At 39.9% G+C, this 23,870-nt stretch overlaps 3 protein-coding genes across 22 annotated transcripts in view; 1 reads left to right on the top strand and 2 right to left on the bottom strand.

Annotated features, from left to right (window-relative positions):
- LOC134812127 (androglobin-like) overlaps positions 1 to 23,870 on the bottom strand; it is a 77,060-nt gene that overhangs the window by 7,983 nt on the left and 45,207 nt on the right. For 4 of the 19 annotated variants that reach the window (XM_063819324.1, XM_063819323.1, XM_063819322.1 and 1 more), the window contains exons 2-15: positions 10,617 to 10,696; positions 10,283 to 10,439; positions 10,046 to 10,135; positions 9,498 to 9,620; positions 9,016 to 9,184; positions 8,482 to 8,737; positions 2,508 to 2,597; positions 2,214 to 2,302; positions 1,874 to 1,990; positions 1,464 to 1,606; positions 1,119 to 1,246; positions 767 to 944; positions 518 to 625; positions 203 to 262 (exon numbers count right to left, since the gene is read on the bottom strand). In XM_063819324.1, the coding sequence (XP_063675394.1) occupies positions 203 to 262; positions 518 to 625; positions 767 to 944; positions 1,119 to 1,246; positions 1,464 to 1,606; positions 1,874 to 1,990; positions 2,214 to 2,302; positions 2,508 to 2,597; positions 8,482 to 8,737; positions 9,016 to 9,184; positions 9,498 to 9,620; positions 10,046 to 10,135; positions 10,283 to 10,439; positions 10,617 to 10,672 (1,764 nt within the window). In that variant the 5' untranslated portion in view covers positions 10,673 to 10,696. Of the gene's footprint in view, positions 1 to 202; positions 263 to 517; positions 626 to 766; positions 945 to 1,118; positions 1,247 to 1,463; positions 1,607 to 1,873; positions 1,991 to 2,213; positions 2,303 to 2,507; positions 2,598 to 8,481; positions 8,738 to 9,015; positions 9,200 to 9,497; positions 9,621 to 10,045; positions 10,136 to 10,282; positions 10,440 to 10,616; positions 10,697 to 23,870 lie in introns of all 19 variants that reach the window. The other 15 variants (XM_063819339.1, XM_063819333.1, XM_063819331.1 and 12 more) reach the window with 8 other exon arrangements.
- On the bottom strand, positions 10,819 to 20,213 carry LOC134812129 (serine/threonine-protein kinase Nek8-like). 2 transcript variants are annotated; one of them, XM_063819342.1, is made up of 13 exons: positions 20,014 to 20,207; positions 19,589 to 19,753; positions 19,315 to 19,458; positions 19,049 to 19,161; positions 18,262 to 18,419; positions 17,216 to 17,317; positions 16,890 to 17,087; positions 16,574 to 16,683; positions 16,262 to 16,423; positions 15,910 to 16,078; positions 11,657 to 11,760; positions 11,392 to 11,511; positions 10,819 to 11,188 (listed from the first exon to the last, which is right to left on the bottom strand). In XM_063819342.1, exons 1-13 carry the CDS (start codon positions 20,167 to 20,169, stop codon positions 10,979 to 10,981), a joined length of 1,911 nt encoding a protein of 636 aa, XP_063675412.1. In that variant the 5' UTR covers positions 20,170 to 20,207; the 3' UTR covers positions 10,819 to 10,978. The 2 variants fall into 2 exon arrangements, with proteins under 2 accessions (XP_063675412.1, XP_063675413.1); XM_063819343.1 differs by having other exon boundaries at positions 10,845 to 11,188; positions 19,589 to 19,737; positions 20,014 to 20,213.
- LOC134812591 (uncharacterized) lies at positions 12,823 to 15,505 on the top strand. The gene is made up of 2 exons (XM_063820078.1): positions 12,823 to 13,087; positions 13,464 to 15,505. The coding sequence occupies exons 1-2, from the start codon at positions 12,895 to 12,897 to the stop codon at positions 14,273 to 14,275; spliced, it is 1,005 nt and encodes a 334-aa protein (XP_063676148.1). The 5' UTR covers positions 12,823 to 12,894; the 3' UTR covers positions 14,276 to 15,505.

Consider the following 23,870-nt stretch of genomic DNA (forward strand, 5'->3'; position numbering starts at 1 on the left):
GAACTAGATCACTTCATGCTGTTATAAACTGTGCGTTGATAAAAAACGAATGTAATAACTTGCAAGCTGGATATTATATAGGTGGTGTGTATAGGATTGGTCATGCTTGTTGGGGTTATGCTGGTTAGTTAGGTTATGCTGGTTAGTGCTGGATAATGCTTCTCATAACAGGATAGAAACCTCGTCGTTATCGTCTACCTACTTGGTTGTTAGTTACACTATTCTTGACGGTCTTCCAATCTGTCTTTGCCTGGTTACGTTCCTAGCCGATTTGAAGGAATGGGTGATTGCTAGTTGCTACAGCTCAGGGAATCCATGTGGGCCAATTCAAACTTGGCGGCTTAATACATTTTTGTAAAATTTTGGCTATACTATCATAAATCTATACCTCGATTTACCGCGGCTCTTTCATCTCCCTTTTAAAACTTCGCAGTAAATCTTTTTTACTGTGCTATAAATGGTGCGGTATTGTGGTGTTATGTTTGTATGCGTGTAAATAATTGTATCATTTATAAACCTCATCACAAGGAGAGCTTGTCTCGGGCGGTATTTCCTGTTGGGACTGGTCTGGTGTCTTTTTCTTCTCCTTCTTCTTTTCTGCTTTCTCAGACTTATCGTCTGTGCTCTGTAGGTGCTTTGGTATAAGATTGTGAGTTGGACATTAAAACCGTCAATAAGTGACTCCATTAGTAAATTTGCTGACTCGAACAGTAAATTATGATACAGGGTAATCGAACAATTTCCTATAAAAACAACTGGTTATTACCTTTTTCTTATCCTCTTTCTTCTTCTCAGGCTTATTTTTCTCACTGCCATCTTTATTCGATTTGGCATTCTCAGGTTTCTTCTTATCAGGTTTCTTCTCTGGCTCCTTCTTCTTTGAAACGCTACGAGCTTGTGATGCACATGTGTCAGGGACGTAATCTCCTAATACTTCTTCGAAACTGAAAAACCTTTTTAAACAGTTTAGGACGATGGAACCAGTCTTGATTAGTGTACAAATCTGCAGCTATCGATTAATGTGAAGATTGACCCTGGGTTTATTTTTAGCATGCTATTCAATCACGAAAACAATCATGAAGATTAAGATACATCATGACAAGGTAAGCTACACATACTTAGGGAAAGCACTTGTAGCATGTATAAGTTTAGGTGAGGTGGCAGCAAGCTCTTTCAGAAGTAACTCGTGCTTAATACGCTGTTGTCTTTGTTGTCTCAGTTGAAACAGTGCCTCTGTTGGTCTTAACTGTGGAGAAAATAAAATTCGATTAAAGCCTCATTGGCGCCCTAATACTTTGAATGAATATAACGTGAAAAACGTGACCCGACATTCGAAAAGTGTGCCATGGCCCAATTTTTAGCTGATATTATTATTAAGTCATATGTATAAAAACTGATATTTTCATTGAGATAAGCTACAAAGCTAAAAGAGATAAAACAATTATCCATATAATTGTGTTAACCTGAGTGGAGGGATCCGCCACCATGAACGGCGTTGGTTTAGGAGGGGGTATGGCAGTCTTGCGGGTCTCCGTTAGCCATATCATTGGGGGAGGTAGTCCGCTGAAACTTGTCCCTCCTACCTCCGCTTTTATCTCGGGTACTCCTGGAAAAGGAAGAAAGATAAGCGTTGTATTAATGAGAATTTGCAGTGTTTTATTAGCTAGTTGGTGCAAATTAATATGAAATCTGAATAATGTCATTAGACAATCAACAAGTTTAAATAACGTTTTGATTGAATTTTCGTTTCTATTAACAAAAATCAGGTGGTAAAAACAGATCATTATCCTGGAATATCGAATAACAAATTTGTACTGATAAGTTACAATGTAGCCAACACGTTCACAACAGTTTAAATATTAATAACACAAACCGATGGGTTCATCACCGTTAAACCCAATATCGTACGATCCGAAAATGAGGGCTGGTTCCTTGGCGGTTGGGTTAGCGGTCGGCACGTTTGAGATAACCGACTGGGCTGTAGAATGTACTGTTACATGGTTAGAATTAGAGAAGTATCTAAAATATTATGCTAATTTGGGCTGTAGAGGGAGTGATGCTTTAGGCAGTATGCATACTTGGGAATGGAATGGGCAGATATCTATGGGCAAAGATATCTGTTATCTATGAATAAAAATTAAGATAACAGATAAACTGTTCTTCCGTTCTCTATCTTCCTGGAAAAAAAATAATGCAAAATCCTGAATAAATACCTGAAGTTGTATCTGAAGGGGGTTGCTCTTCAGTCCAGGTAGGAATGCTGCTGTCAATCAGATTCCAAATATCTTCTTTCCCTCTGTTCCTGCCATAGGAATGGGAGTCAATTAATATTACCTATCGGCTGATAATAATCTAATAATCAGAATCTAGGGTACGATCACAGACACATCGGAGCGTTAAAAAAAGGCCGCCATTTTATTTTATAATCAAACTAATTAATACAACTCAAAGATCTAATCAGGCCAACAGCAGGACGAAATTTTAAGAACTCTATTTTTAGAACGTACTTGACGTCAATGACTTCAGGCATCCAACCGGTTAACATTTGAATAACAGAGACTTCTGAGAACTCACGATCGGGATATCCGCTCTGAAAACTGAGAAGAGAATATTTTAGATTTTTTTATAAATAGGTGTACACTGTACGGGTTTTCACCACTTCAAATTTCTTCTCTAGACGTTTCTAAACAAAGTATAGTAAAAACAGTGCTTAATCTGTTTCTGGAAATAAAACTTAAGGTTATAAAGTAATAACATCACTGAAATTTCTGCCAATATCTCCTGTCAGAACCTAAATTATGGAGATATTACAGATCGAAAAAATTTTTACGAATAAGTTTCGGTTACATGAATCATGCACAATTAGTAGATTGCTATGGGGTTGTCCTTTTCTTCCTGCTAAACTTATTGTATCGATGACAAAAACTGTGAAAACGGTCCCCGTTAGCTGACAATATTTCAGCATTGGAAACATTTTTATGTTTTTTGCGTAGATGTCGGCGGTAAGAAATATATCGTTTATCAAGGAAAATATTGGTGGTTACGGAAGCCGGATGCCTATCCCTAACCGAAATTCATTGGTGAATCCTTACCTTAACCCTTCGTGTTTCCCTCGACCGTATGTAACACAGCACGAGCATACATTCATTAGAAACAAACAGTACCATTCGTATTTATACATTCGTATTTATACGAATATCTATAAATATCGCACATGTCGTCGTCCTTCACTAGACTGATGGAAATCACTGCTGGCTCTTGGACAAACATGCACCATACATAACCCAACCCCTTACACTTACTCCGAGTTAAGACTCCAACCCCAATACGACAGGGTCTGACGTCGGGGAACGAATTCATGTCCCTTTTCCATATAATTGGATACACTGTAAGGGAAAGTCATACGTTTCCAATACGTTGGATAGCAGAATCTCTCGACTAGGAACCGACCGGATATCCGGCTGAATCCGGATCCGGCCGGATATCCGGCTTGAATATCCGGTTCCGGCTCCGGTTTCAAAAAATGTTGCCGGATTTTTGCCGGATATTTCTTTTTTTTAATTTATTTCTAAAATCTTGAAATGCCTATTTTTTGTCACATTTTATCTCGAATCCCTAAAAAATCAAAAAATTTTTGACAAGGTACGGACTTTGAAAAACCGAAAAAATATTTTCGGCTATAATAATAATGAACAGGGTAGCACATTTTTTTGAACATTTAAAATATAATTTGGAACATTAAATTTCAAAGCTTTATGTTTTGATCATATGATCATGGGTGTATAGTGATTTTGAAAGCATAAATTTGATTGGGCAGTGATGGTGAGTGAGAAAATGATGGGAGTGCCAGCCAGTAACACTGTCAAATGTACAGCCCACTGAGGAGTGGGTGAGCGCAAGCACGAGAACAGCAGAGAGGGCGGCACAAAACGGCACACACGACCACAGAAAAGACACAGAAACTAAACTGTGCGCGGTATAAGTTAGCCAGTGTCTGATAGCTAGTGTTGCCCGGCAGGAGGCCTCCAAAAGAGGTACCGTGGTGAACTGTGGAGGCAAAGTTCGAGTGCAAGGCTAGGCAGCTCTAACTGATGATGAAGAGGTAGACTGAACGGGAATTAAAGAAAAAGGGAAAGGAAGGATCCAGCTGAGCTCATGTCAGGAAGTGATGAAAAACTCACAGACAAAATCATACGTGGCTCATGTCTACCCCGTACGTAGGCAGTGTCCGAGATTTCAGGCATCAGGATACACTGAAACAGTACAGAGCTGATTACGACCAGGGTCCTCACGGATACCCCGCCTCGGAGGTCGAGCCAATGCCCTGCTTTCGATACTTATGTCTACTGGTGGAACCTTCATATTTTCTCTACTAGCAGTTACTGTAACCCTATCACTCGGAAGGTCCCACAGCTCCTATATGGACGCACGGCCGGTAGCCCATGTAGGGATAAAAGTGACTGCAAGCCTTCCATCACATCCATCACAGATTTAAAGCTAGGAGAAGAAAAAGGAGGAGGAGCATGAAACGTAGTGAAAAGTGGCTTCCAGAAAAACTTTGAAAAAATGTTGAAAAACATTTTTAAAAAGAATTCAGAAAACCGATAATCCAATACAACCTCCCCCCTTCCCCCACTCTTTAGCATTTAGCTCTAGTATTACTATTGCTCTTTATCGCGTTTAATATTACAATCCAGTTTTGGCACCGAGTCAAGTTTTGTGCAGATTGCAATCGAGCACCACTTCGAGCGTTCTTGCAAAATACAAAAGCTTGATAACACAATTAATCACACGTGCTCATACTGCCTCTCTGGACGACAGGACGACTCACACATACTATTTGATTGCCTAGCACTTGAGTTTCAGCGTCTTCGCCACTTCGGCTTCTCGCCACGCCTAGCAGATGTTAACCGCATCCCCCCTCACGCTCTACTCAAGTTCCTCTTTAGCACTCCTCTCTACCAGGACCTTGTTGAATGACAATGGCTATGACAACACACTATTTATCATTACTATGCTCTTTTTTATTTATGTACGATATATCGTCATCAAAGCATTATATTTCGACCTGTTATGTATACATTTTGTTTGTTATATTCATATATCATATTCACTACCTTTGTTTTCTACAACATCCACTTTTTCCTTTCGATACCATCAGCTCGTCTTCTAAAAATTCCTCAAGAAAGTGGGGACAATGTTATCGATTATCCTTCTTCCACCTACTTCAAAAATAGGTGATAGGTACCATGGACACTGGATCTCAGCAACATACAGAAGATACTACCTGTCATAGTTATAGAGTCTAGTGAACTCTACCCACAGGTTAGTCAGGCAGTGGATCACACTCTGATGACATCTCCTTTTGGAGATTTTCGGACTCTCAGACTACCTAGTTGAGTGTGTTCCATAACCTAGCAGCCTGCCTAAACATCCGGTACTCCAGGACCTATGTGGCAAGCCTGCTCCCTGAACAAAACAAAAAAAATTGCCTCGAGTCCAAAATTGCGCTCCCACTAAATTGCTCGCCCAAATTTTAAGAAATTCTTGTGAAAAGACCCTGAGGCTATGAAATTCATCATGATCGGTCGATTTATGGACGTTGATTCCGAATCACCTCCCATGACGTAGGGTAAAAATGCTTCCCTGGAGAGTTATTGGCAAAAAACCGTTTTGGTTGAACGTGACAGCTGCTTGTAAAACACGAATTCGATTGTTTAGGGCTCGGGTTTAGGTTAGGGTTGTTGTTAGGGTTATGAATAGCTTTGGGGTTATGGCTAAGGTTGGGGTTGGGAATAGGGTTTTCGTAAAACCGTTTTGTTCGGCTGCAAAATCACAAAAACCAAAGTCACGTGATAATTTTTGGGCGAGCGAATTTGTAAGAGCCCCAAAATTGTGTATCCAGTATCGAGGGTTAGGTGCAGACTTCGGAAAACCGGAAGAAAAATTTTTTCGGCTAATAATGAACAGGGTAGCATGAAACGTGGAAAGAAGTGGTTTCCAGAAAAACTTTGAACAAATTTTGACAAGATTTTCGGTCCGAGTCATTCTCGATACGTACCTCTTGAGGGCAGAGCTCCCGCTTCCGAGCTGGTTTTGGAAGAGGGACTGAGGGAGGCCTAGCTGCCTTCCGTGATTGCATTACATTTACAAGTTTGTTTATAAAAATTTTATAAATAATTTATTGTAGCTTTTATATTGTGTCAAATTTTACGGACGAAATGATCCCAAGGGGGACTCCCAACCCACCGCTTCGGGCTTCGGCGGGTAGTTGACGCACCTTTCACAAGCAAGAGCCACTTTGGTCTACTTGCTGTGAGGTGTCTCAGGTACAACCTACAATCTACATGGGTTGGGGGTCCCCCCGGCCCCCTTTTCTTTTTTGTTGGCTTTGCTGTTTGGTCTGCGACTCTGCACTGATCACCATTATTTAGGACTCGACATGATTTAGTGTATTACAGTGTGGGAGCTTGGGAGCAACTCTTAGAGGGAATATCTTCGATCAGATTTGCAACCGTCATTTTTCCAGTTCCCGCTCTCATTAGCGATTCATCAAGAGCGCTTTTTCCATGGGATTTATTTTCGTTGACTTACATATAGCGTAGTCTGAACTCTGATATCATTATTGTGGTAATTTAATTTCCCAAAGCTGCAAGATTTTGCAGTTTTTAATTCCCGGGTGCAGATAATTATATGGTCAATGATAGCCTAGCTATCTTTTTTCTACGTGAAGTCGGAACAATCCTTTGATGATTATCAGAGTAATGCCCAGGATGCACGACATAAAGAATTTGTTTTAACTTGTTTGTATGAAAAGCATCAATAGAATTAAAATAGAATTAAAGTCGATGTACCAAGCGCTTAAGGGCCGTTGCAATCTGTAAATAAATTTTATATTGGAGAAACTATTTTAGTCTCGTCTAATATTATATAATGCGAATAAAATGGGGGTGACAGGCTCTGTTAACTTGATGAGCTGCAAAGATTTTGCAGTTTTTAATTCCCGGATGCAGATAATTATGTGGTCAATGATAGCTTAGCTATATTTTTTCTACGTGAAGTCGGAACAATCCTTTGATGATTATCAGAGTAATGCCCAGGATGCACGACATAAAGAATTTGTTTTAACTTGTTTGTATGAAAAGCATCAATAGAACTAAAATAGAATTAAAGTCGATGTACCAAGCGCTTAAGGGCCGTTGTAATCTATAAATAAATTTTATATTGGAGAAACTATTTTAGTCTCGTCTAATATTATATAATGCGAATAAAATGGGGGTGACAGGCTCTGTAAACTTGATGAGAAAAATCGCCATCAGGTCTAAATTCTTTTCTTTCTAAAGGGCTTAGGGTATATTAGGTAATTAGACTTCCGTGATGTTTCTCCGTTTATTATTTGCATAACTGTACTATTATCTATCGTTTGGAGAGTGTGCACTGTGCATTCCCACATTCACTTTCACTGATGCAGCTAGATTTCGAAATGAACACAGAACTTGTAATTCGCAGACTGTGTATTTTATCAATTACCTACCATATAAGGATCCGACCGGGTATCCGGCTGCATTCGGATCCGGTTCCGGTTCCGGTCCGGTTTCAGACAATTTTGCCTAATTTTTGCCGGATATTTCTTCAAAAAAATGTGATTCTAAAATCTTGAAATGCATATTTGCAACATTTTTGACTAGGTGCGGACTTCAAAAAACAAAAAAAATATTATCGGTTAATAATGGACAGGGTAGCATGAAACGTGGAGAAAAGTGGTTTTCAGAAAAACTTTGAAAAATTGTCGGTCCGAGTCATTCTCGATACGTACGAGATACGTATCGAGAGCTCCCGCTTCCGAGATAGTGTTGCAAAAGGGAGGCCTGCCTTCTGAGATCGCATTACCAGGAGAAGCCTCGAGTCCAAAATTGTGGAGAAAAGTGGTTTCTCCCCACCCCCCACCCTCTAGCTCTTATAGTATTCAGTATTGCTTTTTTTTCAGTTGTCGTATTTCCAATTTAGGTGCAGTTGTGATATGACCTGGGTTCAGTTGTCGTTTTGGGATTTAAGCTGATTGGTCACCCAATTAAGCTGATTGGGTGCCTGTTAACTGCGTGGGAACTAGGTTCAATTGGGTTCAATTGTCGGTCACCCCAGTAAACATCATCAGTGTGGTTGTAAATGTATAGCTCTTAGAAATGCGGAACTTATTGTGTAATTACAAACTATGACTTATAAGCATTAATATCATAATTGATAATGACAAAAGCCCAATAATAAGGATTAATTAAAATTTTCCGGCAAGATCCGGCACATTCCGGCAAGTTCCGGCAGCCTTATATTGGCCCCTCCTAACAACCGGTTCTGGTCCGGCAAAATCCGGTCCGGCAGCCAAAAGCCCATTCCGGTCGGTTCCTAAATTCTCGACGCTCTGGCCAGTTACTGATAACGAATGAGATATGTCTTACGAATTCCTGAATTCCAATGATTACTTACTCTAAAGAGGCGACCTTGATGATAGCTTTAGACAAGATAGGCAACCAGAGCTCAGATTCGTTATCGCACTGCGGTAATAAACACTTTCCCTCCGCATCAAATGGGATCTGATCGTCAACAATGATCTTCCTCCATATTCCCATCCAGAAGAGCTTGACTGCGTACTTCCCGGAAGCGGAGTGGACGGGGAAAGAGTTAGGTGGTTTGGAGCGGGGGTAGAGGTGGTGCCAGGGCTTCCAAACGTCACTGCCTGATACTACAAACGTTAAGGTCAGAAAAATAAAGAGGGGGAGGGGTGCAACCCCCAATAATATTAGTCAGGTTGTGAGGGAGGTCAGCAAACCTTCCCACACAAGCATGGCTACGTCATATAATCCTGACATGTTTGTTTTCACTACACAAATCCACCGTGAATTGTATTTCATTTTAAGAGTTCTTAACTTTTCAACAACTAACAGTCTAAAAGAAAACTGCATGATGAAATTAACATTTAACCATCCGAGTCCCAAGGCCAAGGGTCGGGAGTTAACGAACCATTTCCATCAGTCCTAAGTCCTGGAGCACAGGGAGCCTCAGTCTGATAAAGTAAAGATATCTGCGTGATGATAGATCGTACGAGTTCGCTCTGCTTGAAGATACCTTGGTTTGGGATCAGTATGTTCAGTCTGCATGTTTGGTCCGGATCTTCGACCACTGTTTGAGCCTGGGAATTGTCGACCTTGGTTTTGATTAGTAGGGGAGAGAAGGGCTGCACGCGGTGTGCTTTGGATTCATGGGTTGTATGAACTGCCTTAGTAGTTTGGAAAGAGTTTTAAACTAGCAGATTTGATTAGGATGGGTTAATTTTCCTACGGGAAGATATGGGGTGGTTTTTGAAGATTATTGAAAATGATTATAAAAAGAAAAGATTGTGAGTTTTAACGTAAATATAACACAATGTAGGATTGGAGCGAGTGAGGTGACTCAGGTGAGTAAACCGAAAGTGAAATGAAACTGAAATGTGAGTGAAATATGACCTGTTTGTTGTTAGGTGTTCTCATCTGTGCAGACTGCGGTTGAACTGACATTGTGGTGTGCACTGAACTTAATCTAACGATACTTTTCCGTCCTTGTGTTTGAGGAAATGCAGCCGAGAGTACCTAAAGTGAGGGGACCGTGAGTGAGGAATGTGATAGGTACGTAAGGAATGAAGATTTTAAAACATTTCTATGATTAATCAAGCAATGCTATTTGATATCAAAGCATTTTTGATGAGAGCTCCATAAAAGATTAAGAGGGGACTTTTTCAGGAAAGAAGGTTGATGAATATCCATTAACCCAAGTTGCTGTCTGATCGAAGAATGAAGGTTAGAAGAGTTCTCGTTTCATGAAATAAAAAATCATGCGATAAAAATTATCATGCGATTAGGAGTTGAATAAGATTTGCACAAAAGTCGAATTTCATGAACGATAAAGTTTTTCATGAAAATTTGAATGATAAAGAAAAAGGATCTTAATCTGTTAATAGAGATTTCAGCGAAGTTTGGGAGACGCCTCCCCCAACTGAGCAGATTCTGAGACTCACCTTGTCTCCGAGATAATCTCCTGGTCGTCTCCATGTATCCACTTTGAGACTAGCCGGAAGGAGAACCAAACCCTCTGGGTCTTCAAACAGCTGAAATATCTGGAGTGTTAACATTGGTACAGTGTTAACGATGCAAGTTAGTAGAAAGTGAACCAGAAAGTGAAATATAAATTCAACTAGAAATTCAAATAGAAAGAGGGAGTATAAAAAAGGCCTTCAAAAAGTAAGTTCCCTTACAGTGCCGGGTGTACGGGCAGCTCTATCACTTTTACCCTTGGCAGGAACGTCCCACTTCTCATTAGCAAGACTGGCGTCGTCCCATTCGGGCCATATGTTTAGCCTATTATTACCAGAAAGGAACTTCAGGACGGGAACTGTCTCCGACTCCCCCACCCTGTTAATGATCACGTGACTGATGATAAAAACAGCACGTGAAAATACGCTCATTATCGTTATCACATTTATTATGTATTATATGTTTCTAAATTGAATGAAATTTGTAACAGAATTTAATACAATTCCACTGATAAGAGTTAATTCAAACGATAATAAAATGGAATTCGGAACATACTCTTTCTGTAAGGTAGGTGTGGAGGAGGTTATTCTTTCCCTCGAGTTTTTTCCCATCACCTTTCTAAACACTAGCACATTCTACGGTAATGTTATTTATTGATAAAACTCAAACCCAAGATTCAGGAAAAGGAGATGAGTATAAACTAATACGTGTATAGATTGATTAAGTATTAGCTTTCAAAATTCTGGTAAGACAGCTACGAGATGACTTAGTTTATTCATTTTTGGTAAATCTTATACAAGTTAATTGTCATTATATAAATTTCGTCCCACCAAATACATGTCAATTTTTCCCAATAAAAACATTTAAAAATCTCAAAGATATAAAAGTCTTGGCCCTAAATTCTAAACTTTTGTCTGTCACGATGTAAAACCAAGCACGACAAATTTCTGCCCGACGCCCTTGACCTCAAATGGCTGAAAAGTCTGTCCAGACTCCATCACGACCCTTGGTTGTAAAGATCTGTTCCCGAATTGCAAAACTGATTTTCTCTGTGTCAATGTGAGTGTGGAACGGTTAGTGATGGCTATGTCCAGAACAGGTTCAGGTGAAGGGAGTAATTCAAGCGTCTGAAATTAGGAGGTGCTTAATTAAGTTGCTTACAGTAGAGGTAAACAAGTTATAGTTAATCTTAGGGCAACAAGTAATCCTAAAAATATTGATACGAGAGAACTTGGTAGTACGAGAAAACTTTTAACATGAGAGAGCATTTAACTTGAGAGAATTTATATTACGAGATATGTTGCGATACGAGAGAAAGTTCCCTTCCTACCGTTGATATGTCGTCGATAGTTTCCCTGCCGAGTTGTAACTCCTCGTTACTCCCCGCTGTAAAGACCTGTCCAGCAGATAGCAGGACTGCGTGACAGTGACTATACACAATCTTGTCTATCTGATATCAGGAAATATGTTCGTTCAGAAACTTCAGAGTTCAGAACTCAGTTTTTTAATGTCTGTTAAACTGCGAATTTAAACTTCGATATGGTTTAAAACTGAAATTTAAAGAGAGACAAACAATTGGCTGGCAGCGCATTAACCTGCAGAGTGTTAGGAAGCTCTGCTTTGGTAAAGGTCAGGTGAGTATTCTGCTGGGATGACTCGTAAGAGAGGGAGAGGAGGAGCTTGTTGCTCATGTTTTTACCTGAAACACAGTGGGGTTTAAGTCACGTGACAGTGGGTTTTTAGGTTTAAGTCACGTGACAGTGGGTTTTTAGGTTTAAGTCACGTGATTTTAACGTTATCTTCCGCTTTGAGATGCTTTGACTCTGAAGTCTATGTAAGTAGTTAAATTTACAGACTGTAACCTACAGTAAACTAATATATGAATATGTTCTAGATAAGGAGCATCTGATGAACAGTCGAAGAGGAAAGGCCTAGAAGTAGAGAGACACAAATTCGCTGTACAACTTATGTGTTGGGTTGCAATAAGATTTCTGGTTTAATATATAGTATATATGGTGTCCCAAAATAACGCTTCCATTCTTCTTTCATTTTGACAACCCAAGAATTAAGACGTATTTTCTTGCTTTTGTTGCGGTCGGTTGTGCTTACAATCTTTATATAATCTACATATTCAACAGTCATTTGCCTTGTTTCGCTTTGTCTGTCGAGAGCTATGATGCTCCCTACTGAACATTACAATCTATTTTCGTGACTCATGAGTTTTTTTAAATATCAGTCGTTTTGAGACTAAATGAATCCTGATTATATATTCCGATTATGGTATGCTTTAAGTGGATAATCTGATTCAATATTTAGGATATTAGCAGTTACTGATTAGAGACGAGATCATTGCATTTTATAATAGTCGAAATATTTCAGATCGCTCAGTTATTCTGCATACCATTATTCTACCAAGTTTTTTATGCCAGTGTTTTCAGCTTTCCAACGTTTCCTTGACAGAGAAATTAAATAAGATTCTGATAAAATTCAATTCACCGGGTCACGTAGCCGGAGCACGGACGGCTGCCTCACGTTCGAAAGATAAAACCTCTCATATTCCCCATTTTTAATTTATTACTCCCCGAAAATTTCTCGAGACATTCATCCAACAGCTAAAACGGATTATATAAGTATATGAACTACGTAGACAGCGAGTAATGAGTTGGCACAATCCACATTAGCGGTCCAGAACATCCTCTTCTTTTAAAGATAAGCAAATTCGATAACCGGGTCTAGGTTAAAATGTTCAGAACAGATTATTAGATTACTATCCAAAGCAGGAAAACTGTGCAAATAATGTCTGCACGGATTTTAAAAATCTCATTTCTACAAGATGGCTTTTAGGTTTGGTTTGCTGTTTGTACTCGGATTGAGTGCGCTTTTTGCGCTCTCTTCCCAATATGATGTGGAGAAGATGAGCCCGGTTGGTGACACCCACCCAAACAAGGATAGCAGGATTAGGTGCAAAAGTGCTCCTGCGTTCGCTCTGGCAGGAGCATTGGAAGTGGCCTACAACAAAGCTACAGGTGACCATTAATTTTATGTCCTAGTTTCAGTCTTAGCTATTGGGGGATTGAAAGAATGATTTTGATTTTTTCTGGCTACGACTTATTGGCAATTTTTTGTATTCCATTTTTCTCCCTTTTTATATTGTAGTCATCCTAAGACGCTTCAAATTACAATTTAGGAATTTCATGGAAACTTTTTATTTGGAATATTTGATTTAGAGTTATAAAATCAGGAGTTCAATGTCTGGATTCTAGAATATTCTCTGATCATATAGAATGTTAAATTGATGAGTCGGATGTATTGTATAATCTGACGCCTTAGATTAAATATATAGCCCTAGCTTTTTAACCTCCTACTTTCATATCTTTACTTTAAACTGAATCCCTCACTTAGGTAAGAAAAAGGCCTTCTCAGTCCAGGAGGTAGTTGACTGCTTCCACAAGGGATGCGAAAAGTCCCGTCTGGAGGAGATCGTGGATTGGCTGATCGTAAACGACAGATTGGCTCACAAGGACAAGTACACGGAGTACAAGGCTAAAGTATTCACCTGCAGAGCTGGAACCTCACCGGACGGTCTGGTCGGCTTCAAGGTGACAGGACTGACAAAGATAACACCAGATGACTTTGAGGCGGAGATCCAAAGTAGGGGAGTGGTAATGGCCTGTGTGGACACAACCAGAGGAGGATGTCCTAGTTACGATGACAGTTACAGAGGTGGAGTTATTGCTGGCAACTCCACTAGGTCCTACTATCACTGTATGGAAAATGTGCTGATTACTGGCTTTGATGATGACAGCTACACAGTCAGGACTAGCAGAGGTTCTTCCTTCGGCCAGGCTGGTTACGCAAAGATCGCAAGGGGAAGTAACGCATGTGGTATCGAAGGGTCCATGACAGTTCTAGACACAGAGTCAAGAAGAAGCAAAGCAGGGGTAAACGTTCGAACAATGTGCCCTACTGCGTACCCTAAATACTGCCAGAAGACCAGAACCTGCAAGAAGTCCACACAGCGATGTTCTCCTGAAATAAAGCAATCTTCAAGCGCTTCACAATACCGACCAAGTGGTGATTCAGGATCCAGACCCGGCCCTAATTATCGACCAAGCGGTGGAACCAGACCCGGCCCTGGAATCGACCAAGCGGAGGCTCATCCAGCTCATACGGTGGCTACGACTTTGGAAATGCCAGGAATAAAAGGGATGTAGACAGGTGTGCTGATACACCAGGGTTCAACTGCCCAAGGATGACTCCCCACTGCAAGATCCAAAAGATAAGAGAAAAGTGTGGTGGAACTTGTCAGGTGTGTAAAAATGATGGCAGCTCTGTGTGCCAGGACGATGAGAGTACACCAGGCCAATGTGCAAGTTTCGCTAAGTACTGTGACACCATACCCGGTATCCGTGTTAAGTGTGCAAAGACTTGTAACGCTGACCCTTCAGACTGTGAAGAAAGTCTGCGACCCTCTGTTCCAGAAGGTAATGAAGACGTAAGACCACCACCAATGGGTCTGTGCTCCCCACCCACAATCGCTAACGGACGTATCCTGAACGGAGGAGGAAGAGGAATGTTAAACCCCGGAGATGTGCTCAGAGTCTCATGTAACCGTGGTTACACCCTCATAGGGGAGCCCAGCAAGTGCGAGATTCAGAACGTCTTCGCACCCGACACAAGAAGGATCCAAGAGTGCATCAGACTGGGAGATGAAAGTTTCGAGGGTAACGGAGCAGAGTACACCGGCCGACAGAACCAGGTGGTGAGTAACAGGGTATGTGACAACTGGCTGAAGTTAGCTCACACTGGTCTGTTCAGGGGCCTAGATCGGGGTCTTACCCTCGCTAAGGGTGGCAACCACAACTTCTGCAGAAACGTCGGAGGAGAGGACTTCAGTCCCTTCTGTTACACCAACGACGGGCAGCTGAAGGAGTACTGCTTCGAGCTGCCTAAATGCGGTGGAAGAGACAGTGATAAGTGTAGCAGGGTTCGCACTGACGTGTACGACAACTGCGCGGAGTATGACGAGTGGTCGTGCGAGCTGGAGGACGAGCGCTCTGTGGCACGGACCGAGTGGTACTGGACCAACTGCGCTGCTATGTGCTGCGAGTACGCTGCATGCCAGTAGATGCGGAGATTAAGAACTAGGAAGAGGGCTGGACATTTCCATGACAATCTAATGAGTTAAATTATTGGAAATATGAGTGACCCTAAAATTCTAACATTATGATCTGTTAATATACTTTTATGCCTGAAGAAATGAGAATTGAAAATATTGTAATTTCGCTTGAATTTCAAGTTGTAGGAGATTGATTATAACTCTTATTTAGTATTAGTAAATAGTAACTTATTTTCCTGTCAGTTTCAGTCTGATGTCAATATCATGAATTATCTCTACAAATTATTCCTAGTTTTGAAATAATCTTAAAATAATTGTGACTTAATCCAACTTGTCTCACTCGTTTAGTTCACTACAGAGGAAAACTATAATTTCTACACAATAGTATAAATTAAGTATGCATATGTAATTATTAATTTGTCTAAAATACGGCATATCCTTCAAAATGTTTGTCAATAATGTTTATGATCACAAAAAAATGAGATCATTGTTTTAATGTTGAGAGCAAATTGAGATGCACAGAATCTACTACGAATCTTACTACGCTACATAGTACATATTTATCATGCATCAATCAGGAGGGCCACCTTAATTCGACAATTTCAAATTTGAACCAAATTTTAGCCATCAAATTCACCGTTCCTACATAATCTCGCTGACCAAATCTCGCTGACCAAACCTCAAACTCACCAAACCTCCAACTCACCAAACGTCAAACCTCAAACTCACCACAACAGAAGAGTTCATTAGCAGCGGTGATGATAGCCGAACAGTCCGGACCCGCCACAATGTCCTGAACCACCAGTTCCCCGCTGAGTATGACCTTGTTTGGGGCGAACTGATTGTCTTTACTTCCCTGTCCAAGTCTGCCATCATAACCCAAACCCCAGGTAAACACCTGGACAGTGAAGATTTCATAAAAATGAAAACGTGAAATGTGACTAACCCCTTCAATTTATAAATGAGGAAAATTTGAAACTTCAAATTGAGAATATTTCTTAAAAATCAAGAAAGTGTTGTTATATTTCGTCCTAATTCATTGGAACATCCCTTTCATTAACTAATCAAACGTGAATTTTACCTCGTTTTCAGAAGTGAGAATAACAGTATGCTGGTTCCCACACGCCACCTTAACCACCTCCCAACCGAACAAGTTCTGTACTAGAGCTGGCTCTTTTTGTGAAGTGCAGGTGTTACCGTGTCCCAAACAACCCAACGTGTTGCTTCCTCCGCTGTATACTGCCTGGTAGTTTGTGACGTCATTAAACTTGTGACGTCATTAATTTTTTTATGTCATCAATCTTCTTACGAGAGGAGAACATTATGGTTACATAATGTTACGTGAACGGAACAAAATGTGAATACCCCATAATCAAATTAGTAATACCCGGACCTTGTTTTGATCGATGAGCATAAAGAAATCTTCTCCGGCCGCCACATCAATAACGTCCCCATCTGTTTCTATAGGAAGACAACTAAACCTCCCTGCCTCGTCTTCTTCTTCTGATTTTGATATTATCTTTTACTTACAAATAAGACAAAACATGACGAAACATGTGAACAGTATCAATGATCTGATAACAGTGATCCAGGTATTGAGGTATATCTAGGCTCATATCAGCTCGATTCATAGCTATAATTACTCAGCTCTGCGACCAAATAGAGAGCAAGGAGGTAACAAGGTGCTGCTACTACTGTCCACTACTTACCAGTATCAGTAGACCAGATCCACTCTACAAGAGAATTGTTAGTGGTAATCCCGTACAGCGAGTAAAGACCCAGCGCCAGTTGAGACAAAGTCATTCCCTTAGTCAGCGGCAGATACGCTTCCTCCTCCGTTACCAGGGAGAAGTATTTTGCGACCGGCTTCCGGGTTGTTTCCTGCCTTTTCTTTTCGTTTACACCACCTGTAAACATAGTACTATGACCTGTGTTATAGGTCAATTTGCGGGTTAAGCCGGGTTAATATGGCGCTGTTTCTAACACGTGACAGAATGGAACAATCATGATAATTTTACTAATTTAGAAAACTTACCATTACATGGAAGACACCCAATTTGGAGATGTAGTTGTATCACGTGTTTCATCAGAATGGGTTTCTGTAGTAAGTCTGATGGAGTTGGCCGCTTGTTGGGATCTGGGAGTTGACGTGCAAATTTAAATACGAGTTAAAAACCGTGGGATACATTTTTCGGCCAGTTGGTAGATCACCGACCGGCTATAAGCCGGCTACTAACCGGCTATAAGCCGGCTTATAGCCGGCTACAATTTTTATAGCCGGCTATAAGCCGGCTTATAGCCGGTTAGTAGCCGCTTACATTTGTTGTTGAGCGACGGCTATTAGCCGGTTATAAGCCTGCTATTAGCCGTTTTGGTATTAAAAGTGGTTATAAGCCGGCTATAAGCCGGTTATAAGCCGGCTATAAGTCGGCTATAAGCCGGTTATAAGATATTAACTCAACTACATCGTACTGAACAATAGTCAGGAGCCGGCTATAAGAAATTCAGTGAAAACGGCTATTAGCCGGTTATAAGCCGGCTATTAGCCGTTTAGGTATCGAAAGTGGTTATAAGCCGGCTATAAGCCGGTTATAAGATATTAACTCAGTTCAGTACGATGAAGTTAAGTTAATATCTTATAGCCGGCTTATAGCCGGCTTATAACCACTTTCGATACCTAAACGGCTAATAGCCGGCTTATAACCGGCCAATAGCCGTTTTCGCTGAATTTCTTATAGCCGGCTCCTGACTATCGTTCAGTACGATGAAGTTGAGTTAATATCTTATAACCGGCTTATAGCCACTTTCGATACCTAAACGGCTAATAGCCGGCTTATAACCGGCTAATAGCCGTCGCTCAACAACAAATGTAAGCGGCTACTAACCGACTATAAGCCGGCTTATAGCCGGCTATAAAAATTGTAGCCGGCTATAAGCCGGTTTATAGCCGGCTTATAACCGGCTTATAGCCGGTCGGTGATCTACCAATTTCCCCATTTTTCACTTGAACAATTTTGTATCAATTACCCTAGATTTTACATTAATTACCCTAGATCAAATTAAGCATAATTTACTACACACCTACGTGAAGGAGGCACCTCACAAGAAAGAGAAGCTGCGAAGAGTAAATCTTTGGAGGAATTGGGTCGAACTTTCCAGAAACTATCAGCTGTATTAGCTGAGGAAGACTTGGGGCGTCAAATGCGCGCTTAAGCGCCATCATCTCGTACAATACACATCTGAACAGTTAGGAGAATAAAATTATGCTTAATTAAAAGTGAGGAATATTCTAGATAATTATTGGCTGAATATCTCAACTTATTCCCCGTACTCCCTCTTGCGATGTCATTGACCAGTAGTTGGCATTTTACACATCAAGTAAAACAAACACAAGATAAGGGACTAACCGAGGAAGACAAACACAAGATAAGGGACTAATCCGAGGAAAACAAACACAAAATAAGGGACTAACCCGAGGAAAACAAACACAAGATAAGGGACTAATCCGAGGAAAACAAACACAAGATAAGGGACTAACCCGAGGAAAACAAACACAAGATAAGGGACTAACCCGAGGAAAACAAACACAAGATAAGGGACTAACCCGAGGAAAACAAACACAAGATAAGGGACTAATCCGAGGAAAACAAACACAAGATAAGGGACTAACCCGAGGAAAACAAACACAAGATAAGGGACTAACCCGAGGAAAACAAACACAAGATAAGGGACTAACCCGAGGAAAACAAACACAAGATAAGGGACTAACCCGAGGAAAACAAACACAAGATAAGGGACTAACCCGAGGAAAACAAACACAAGATAAGGGACTAATCCGAGGAAAACAAACACAAGATAAGGGACTAACCCGAGGGCCCACACATCACTCATCTGATTGTAGGGTTTAGCAGAACAAAGTTCCGGAGACAAGTAACTAGGTGATCCGACCACAGTGTTAGCTTTACTCTTAGACGTCAATACCTGCGTTTAGATTATAGAAATACCAAGTTATAATACATAGTACCCAAACACTTTAGTTATCATTTTGTAGAGTTGTTTGATTTAAAACTGAAACTGGACGAATTGCAGTATTTAGTTTTTATTTGATATCAGAACCAACTCAGTATAACTAACCTTAGAAATACCAAAATCTCCAATCTTTGCAATCTTCTGGTTGTGACAGAGCAGAATATTTTGAGTTTTAAGATCTCTGTGTAGAATGTTCTTACTGTGTATGTATTCTAAACCGAGGCATATTTGAGTCAACTTTTCGAGGACCTGAAAAGATTTGATTGGAACCTGAGATGACAATTTGAAATATAACATTAATAAACTATTTTATTGGAACCTTTTAGTTGTAAGATAGCTATATTCAAATTTTCAAATGATAATGGCCTCAAACATCTACCTCAAACTCGGACAAGTGTGTGGAATGTAAACGAGTAGATGCTATGTACTCTGCAAGCGTTCCTCCCGCAGCGTACTCCATTGAGATGACGAGGGCTCTGTTCTCCACGTGGGAGGAGTAGTATCCTATCACATTGGGATGTGACAACACTGAAAGTACTTTGACCTAAACTTTGTTAGTGCTTCAAAAGATTGAACGTTGTCAATTCGGTGTTGTTTCTGTTTCTGTTGATGATGTAATAAAACAAAACTTAGTGAATTATGCGTAGTTAAGAGGTGATGGTTTGTTTTCCTTCAGAGGCGATGGTTTGTTGTCCTTTGGGAATGATGAAAGAAGGCAAAAGCTCAAATTCAGAATTTTAAAATTTGTAAACATTTTGCCTATCCTAATTAAACATGTGATAATAATAATGAAATGCTGCTTACCTCATTCATAGCGGATTGTCTCTCCGTAGGACTCATGTCGCTCACAGGTATATGTTTCGTTATATAATTTCTCCCGTCTTTGTCCAGGCAGAGATACACAACACCATATGCTCCACGACCTACTATCTTCACTGTGTTCGTGTGCTGACTCTCCATAAGACACGTGGTTAAGAACTGTTTATATAATCCATTCCTAAAATAAAGTCTATTGAAATAAAATGCAAGTATTGGCCAATACGTCATGATACAATATTTCCGATCATGGATGAATAATACTCATCAGTTTTATATTGATTGAAGCAAAGTTCGAGTATGCTAAATACAAAAAACGCTCTTGTTATATTTAAAAATAAATCATATCTAAAGTTCTCAACAAAAAAAGTGATAGCAATCATTTAAGGGATGTTGAAAAATTAAAATTGAAAGCTTTCAAATTGGGTTGATTCAACAGATGAATTATTAAATTGAAGTCTTTTTGTTTTCCGTTACAGTTCATCATGGTATTTATGTATTCCTCAAAATTACAGGGAATCGAATTGAAGTATCAAATCTAAATATAAAACTTTTCGTCTCCCGACCTTTTCATAAATCGACCAATCTTTTCCCCGATTTGATCAACTTAACTTTCTCTAACAGTACTTGTTTCCTAGCCTGATAGCCGCTGTCAAGTGTTATATCACGGTACACTGGCAGCTCATCTGACACAGTGTCAGATTCGTCTATCATATCAATGGTACCACTTGAGGTGAGCTTGGTTCTAAAAGAATTGTCTTCTTCAAATGTGCTATATATGTCAAAGGCATCTGTCACAGTAGAAGGTCGAGAAGGTCTTGCTGCAAATAAGTCACCGGTACGCCTTGGAGCAGTGCTTGGGGGATAAGAAAACATTTGACTGTTCTCTCTGTATTTCTTCTGAGTTTTCAGATCATTAAGTTTCTTTTTGATTGAAACTTTGTACTTTTCAGTATTGTTTATCATTTCCCATTCCAAATCTTCCATCAGGGCATCTTGCTTCTCTAAGTCCTTCTTTAAAATGAGAGGCTCAAGAATGGGTTTAGGTGATATTACTGTTATGGCAGGTGCTTCACATACAACGTCCTTACGTGGAGTTGTCAAGGAAGTCTTATCAGTGCCCCTGCTGGTAGTATCTCTAAGAAGCTGACCTCCTCTGGACAAAGCTATTATGCTATCCGACTGCCTGATTGCATCTTTCAAGGCTTGATAGGAAACTCTACTCTCCACCTCCAGTTCATCTTGTTTGGTATGCTCTATCAGTTTTACTCTCCCTTTTGATTTAGGTCCTTGTTCAGAAAATGCAGCCCTGGAAATTATATGCCTGTAATCTTTATCCAGTTGCTTTTGTACTCTTTCATCGTGAGTATACAGAAAATTGTGAAAATTGTCAATCTTGTATAGCTTTTGATTGTCTTTTGCGGTCCCATTATTCAGTTCCATAGGAACCTCTATATCTTTGATGTATGTGGTAAAAGGAAGAATATCTAGAAATTCATAGAATTGAAGTCTGCCAACAGTGTCCACTTCATCCTTCATTTTCTTGAGTTGGTGTTGTAGTTTGAGTGGTGCAATAGACCGTCCGCAATGCTTTAAGATTCTGAAATAGATAGCATGTTAATGAATCATACAATGTGATTAAAAGTAAGAAATAACAATGAACAGATATATTGTCAAGCTATATAAAAATCAATGAGATAATGATTAAAACATTTTATGTGTGCATGATCAGCCTTTATGTTACATGTTCTATACCAGATATCAAATTTCACTCACCTGTAAATAGTGTGCTCATTTGCTAGCATTCCCTCCAAATCTTCAGATTCATATGCTTCAAACAAGGATCGCACTTCTTGGAGCTCAGTGAAGGAAAGTCGTCGATTCATAACCAAGTTTAGAGATTTGCGAATGACTTGAGTATTGTACTCTGCACTATACACATTAAAAGTCCTGTGCAATACCTGGGTCTTTTATATTAGCGTTTAGTTTAAATAGCAGGTATTTTTTTGGTCTTTCAGATTAAACCATTCCTGATGTCTTTAATCTTGTGATGTACTTCATTAAATTCGATTCAAAATAAGATAAGCTCAGATAATAATTTTTACCCACACTTTCGATGGATAGCTAATGCTAAAAAGGAAAGGTTTGAAGATGTACAAAATTATAAAATACCTGATTTGCAGTTTTGTTGTCCAAAAGTTCATAGATGCTAGATATATTGAAGTAAGCATCACCTTCCTTATTTACTGTTGGTTTGAGAAATTTAAGCAAGCTGTCTCTTTGCATGCCAAGACTTAAAGTGTATCTCCGCAGCTCTTGAAGATGAAGCTTATCTCGGAACCGAGGATATAACATGTTCTTGGCATAGGTTAAGATTTCATAAACCTTATTAGGAATGAACAATTATTGTTTTGAATATCAAATAAGGGATAGAACTAGCAAATAAGGGATAGAACTAGCATTAACATAGCAGAGTTAAAATTGAAAATGTATTGATTTGGAATTCGAATATGGATGCTGGTGGGAATGTGAACCAGACTGTCAGACACATAACAGAGGATGACCAAACAGCTTCCAGCAATCAGCAATGAATCAAAACTAAGAATCATCTTATCATTGATTAGATACTTTACAGCTTACATGTCTAGGACAATTTTTCGTAATACATACTTTCTTATGTTTTTTTTATTTTTTTTTAATTTTTTTTAAAAAAAGGGGGGACCCCCAACCCATGTAGCTGAGACACCTCACAGCAAGTAGACCAAAGTGGCTCTTGCTTGTGAAAGGTGTATCAACTACCCGCCGAGGCGGTGGGTTGGGAGTCCCCCTGGGATCATTTCGTCCGTAAAATTTTACACAATATAAAAGCTACAATAAATTATCTATAAAATTTATATAAACAAACTTAATGCTTAAGAGACCTCAAAGCTCGTCTTCTGAGGAATGAGATTGAAGGATACTTCATCCAGTCCAAGGTGCTGGGCTTTTTGTCTTCCTCTGATTCCCCTGAGTGCTATGAGTGTGCTTCGTAGCAGATCAAACCTGAATCGTGTTCTGATGTGATTTTTGACCTGGCTCTTAGCTTCTTTATTGTGGTCAGCTATCCTTTCAGAAATACGATCTACAAACACAGTGCAGAGTGGGTCCATACCTCCGGATGTTGTAAAGACTAGTGGGTTTTGTTTTGAAACCCCACGGTGGAGGTTGGCGTGTAGGGCCTGTCGTGATATCATGGATCGCTTAGGTTCCACCAGGATCTGGTAGTCCTCATAATTCTGCGGCCTCTATGTTTCGTCATCTCGCACAACTCTTTAAGAATCTTGTGGATTTGGCATGTGAAAATTTGCAGCCTTCCAGACATTGATTGGGTTAACGAGGTGTCGTACGTCACCTCAAGATCGGGTGACAGGGGGCTGACCAGGCCAGAACCCAATTGGGTCTTAGGTCACGTGATTATGAGCCTGAGGTCACGTGACTATGACGTCACCAGACCTTCCTCTCCGTTTCCCGCTCATTGGACCAGGTGAGCTTGCATGCATGTGAATGTGGGTGTAAGTATAGATGTACTGTAGTTTATACCTAATTAAACCCCTATAGAAACCGAAAATTTATTTTCTGGCAGAAAGCTAGAAATTTACCAAAATATTGTCATTGTTTTAAATTTATTTTGATGACCATTCCTGACCTAAAATCGCACGAGAAATCGATTAAACTTGGTTTCAGAATTCAACAATGCTTCCTTATGCCTTAAAATCCATGTTTTATCAATACAATCAACATCTTGATCATGTAGTTAAACTTATTACTTAACGGATTCAAGTATAGTTACGCGGTAGACAAACTAA

This window comes from Bolinopsis microptera, chromosome 3 (genome assembly GCF_026151205.1).
Source record: "Bolinopsis microptera isolate Bmic1 chromosome 3, MBARI_Bmic_1.0, whole genome shotgun sequence".
NCBI lineage: Eukaryota > Metazoa > Ctenophora > Tentaculata > Lobata > Bolinopsidae > Bolinopsis > Bolinopsis microptera.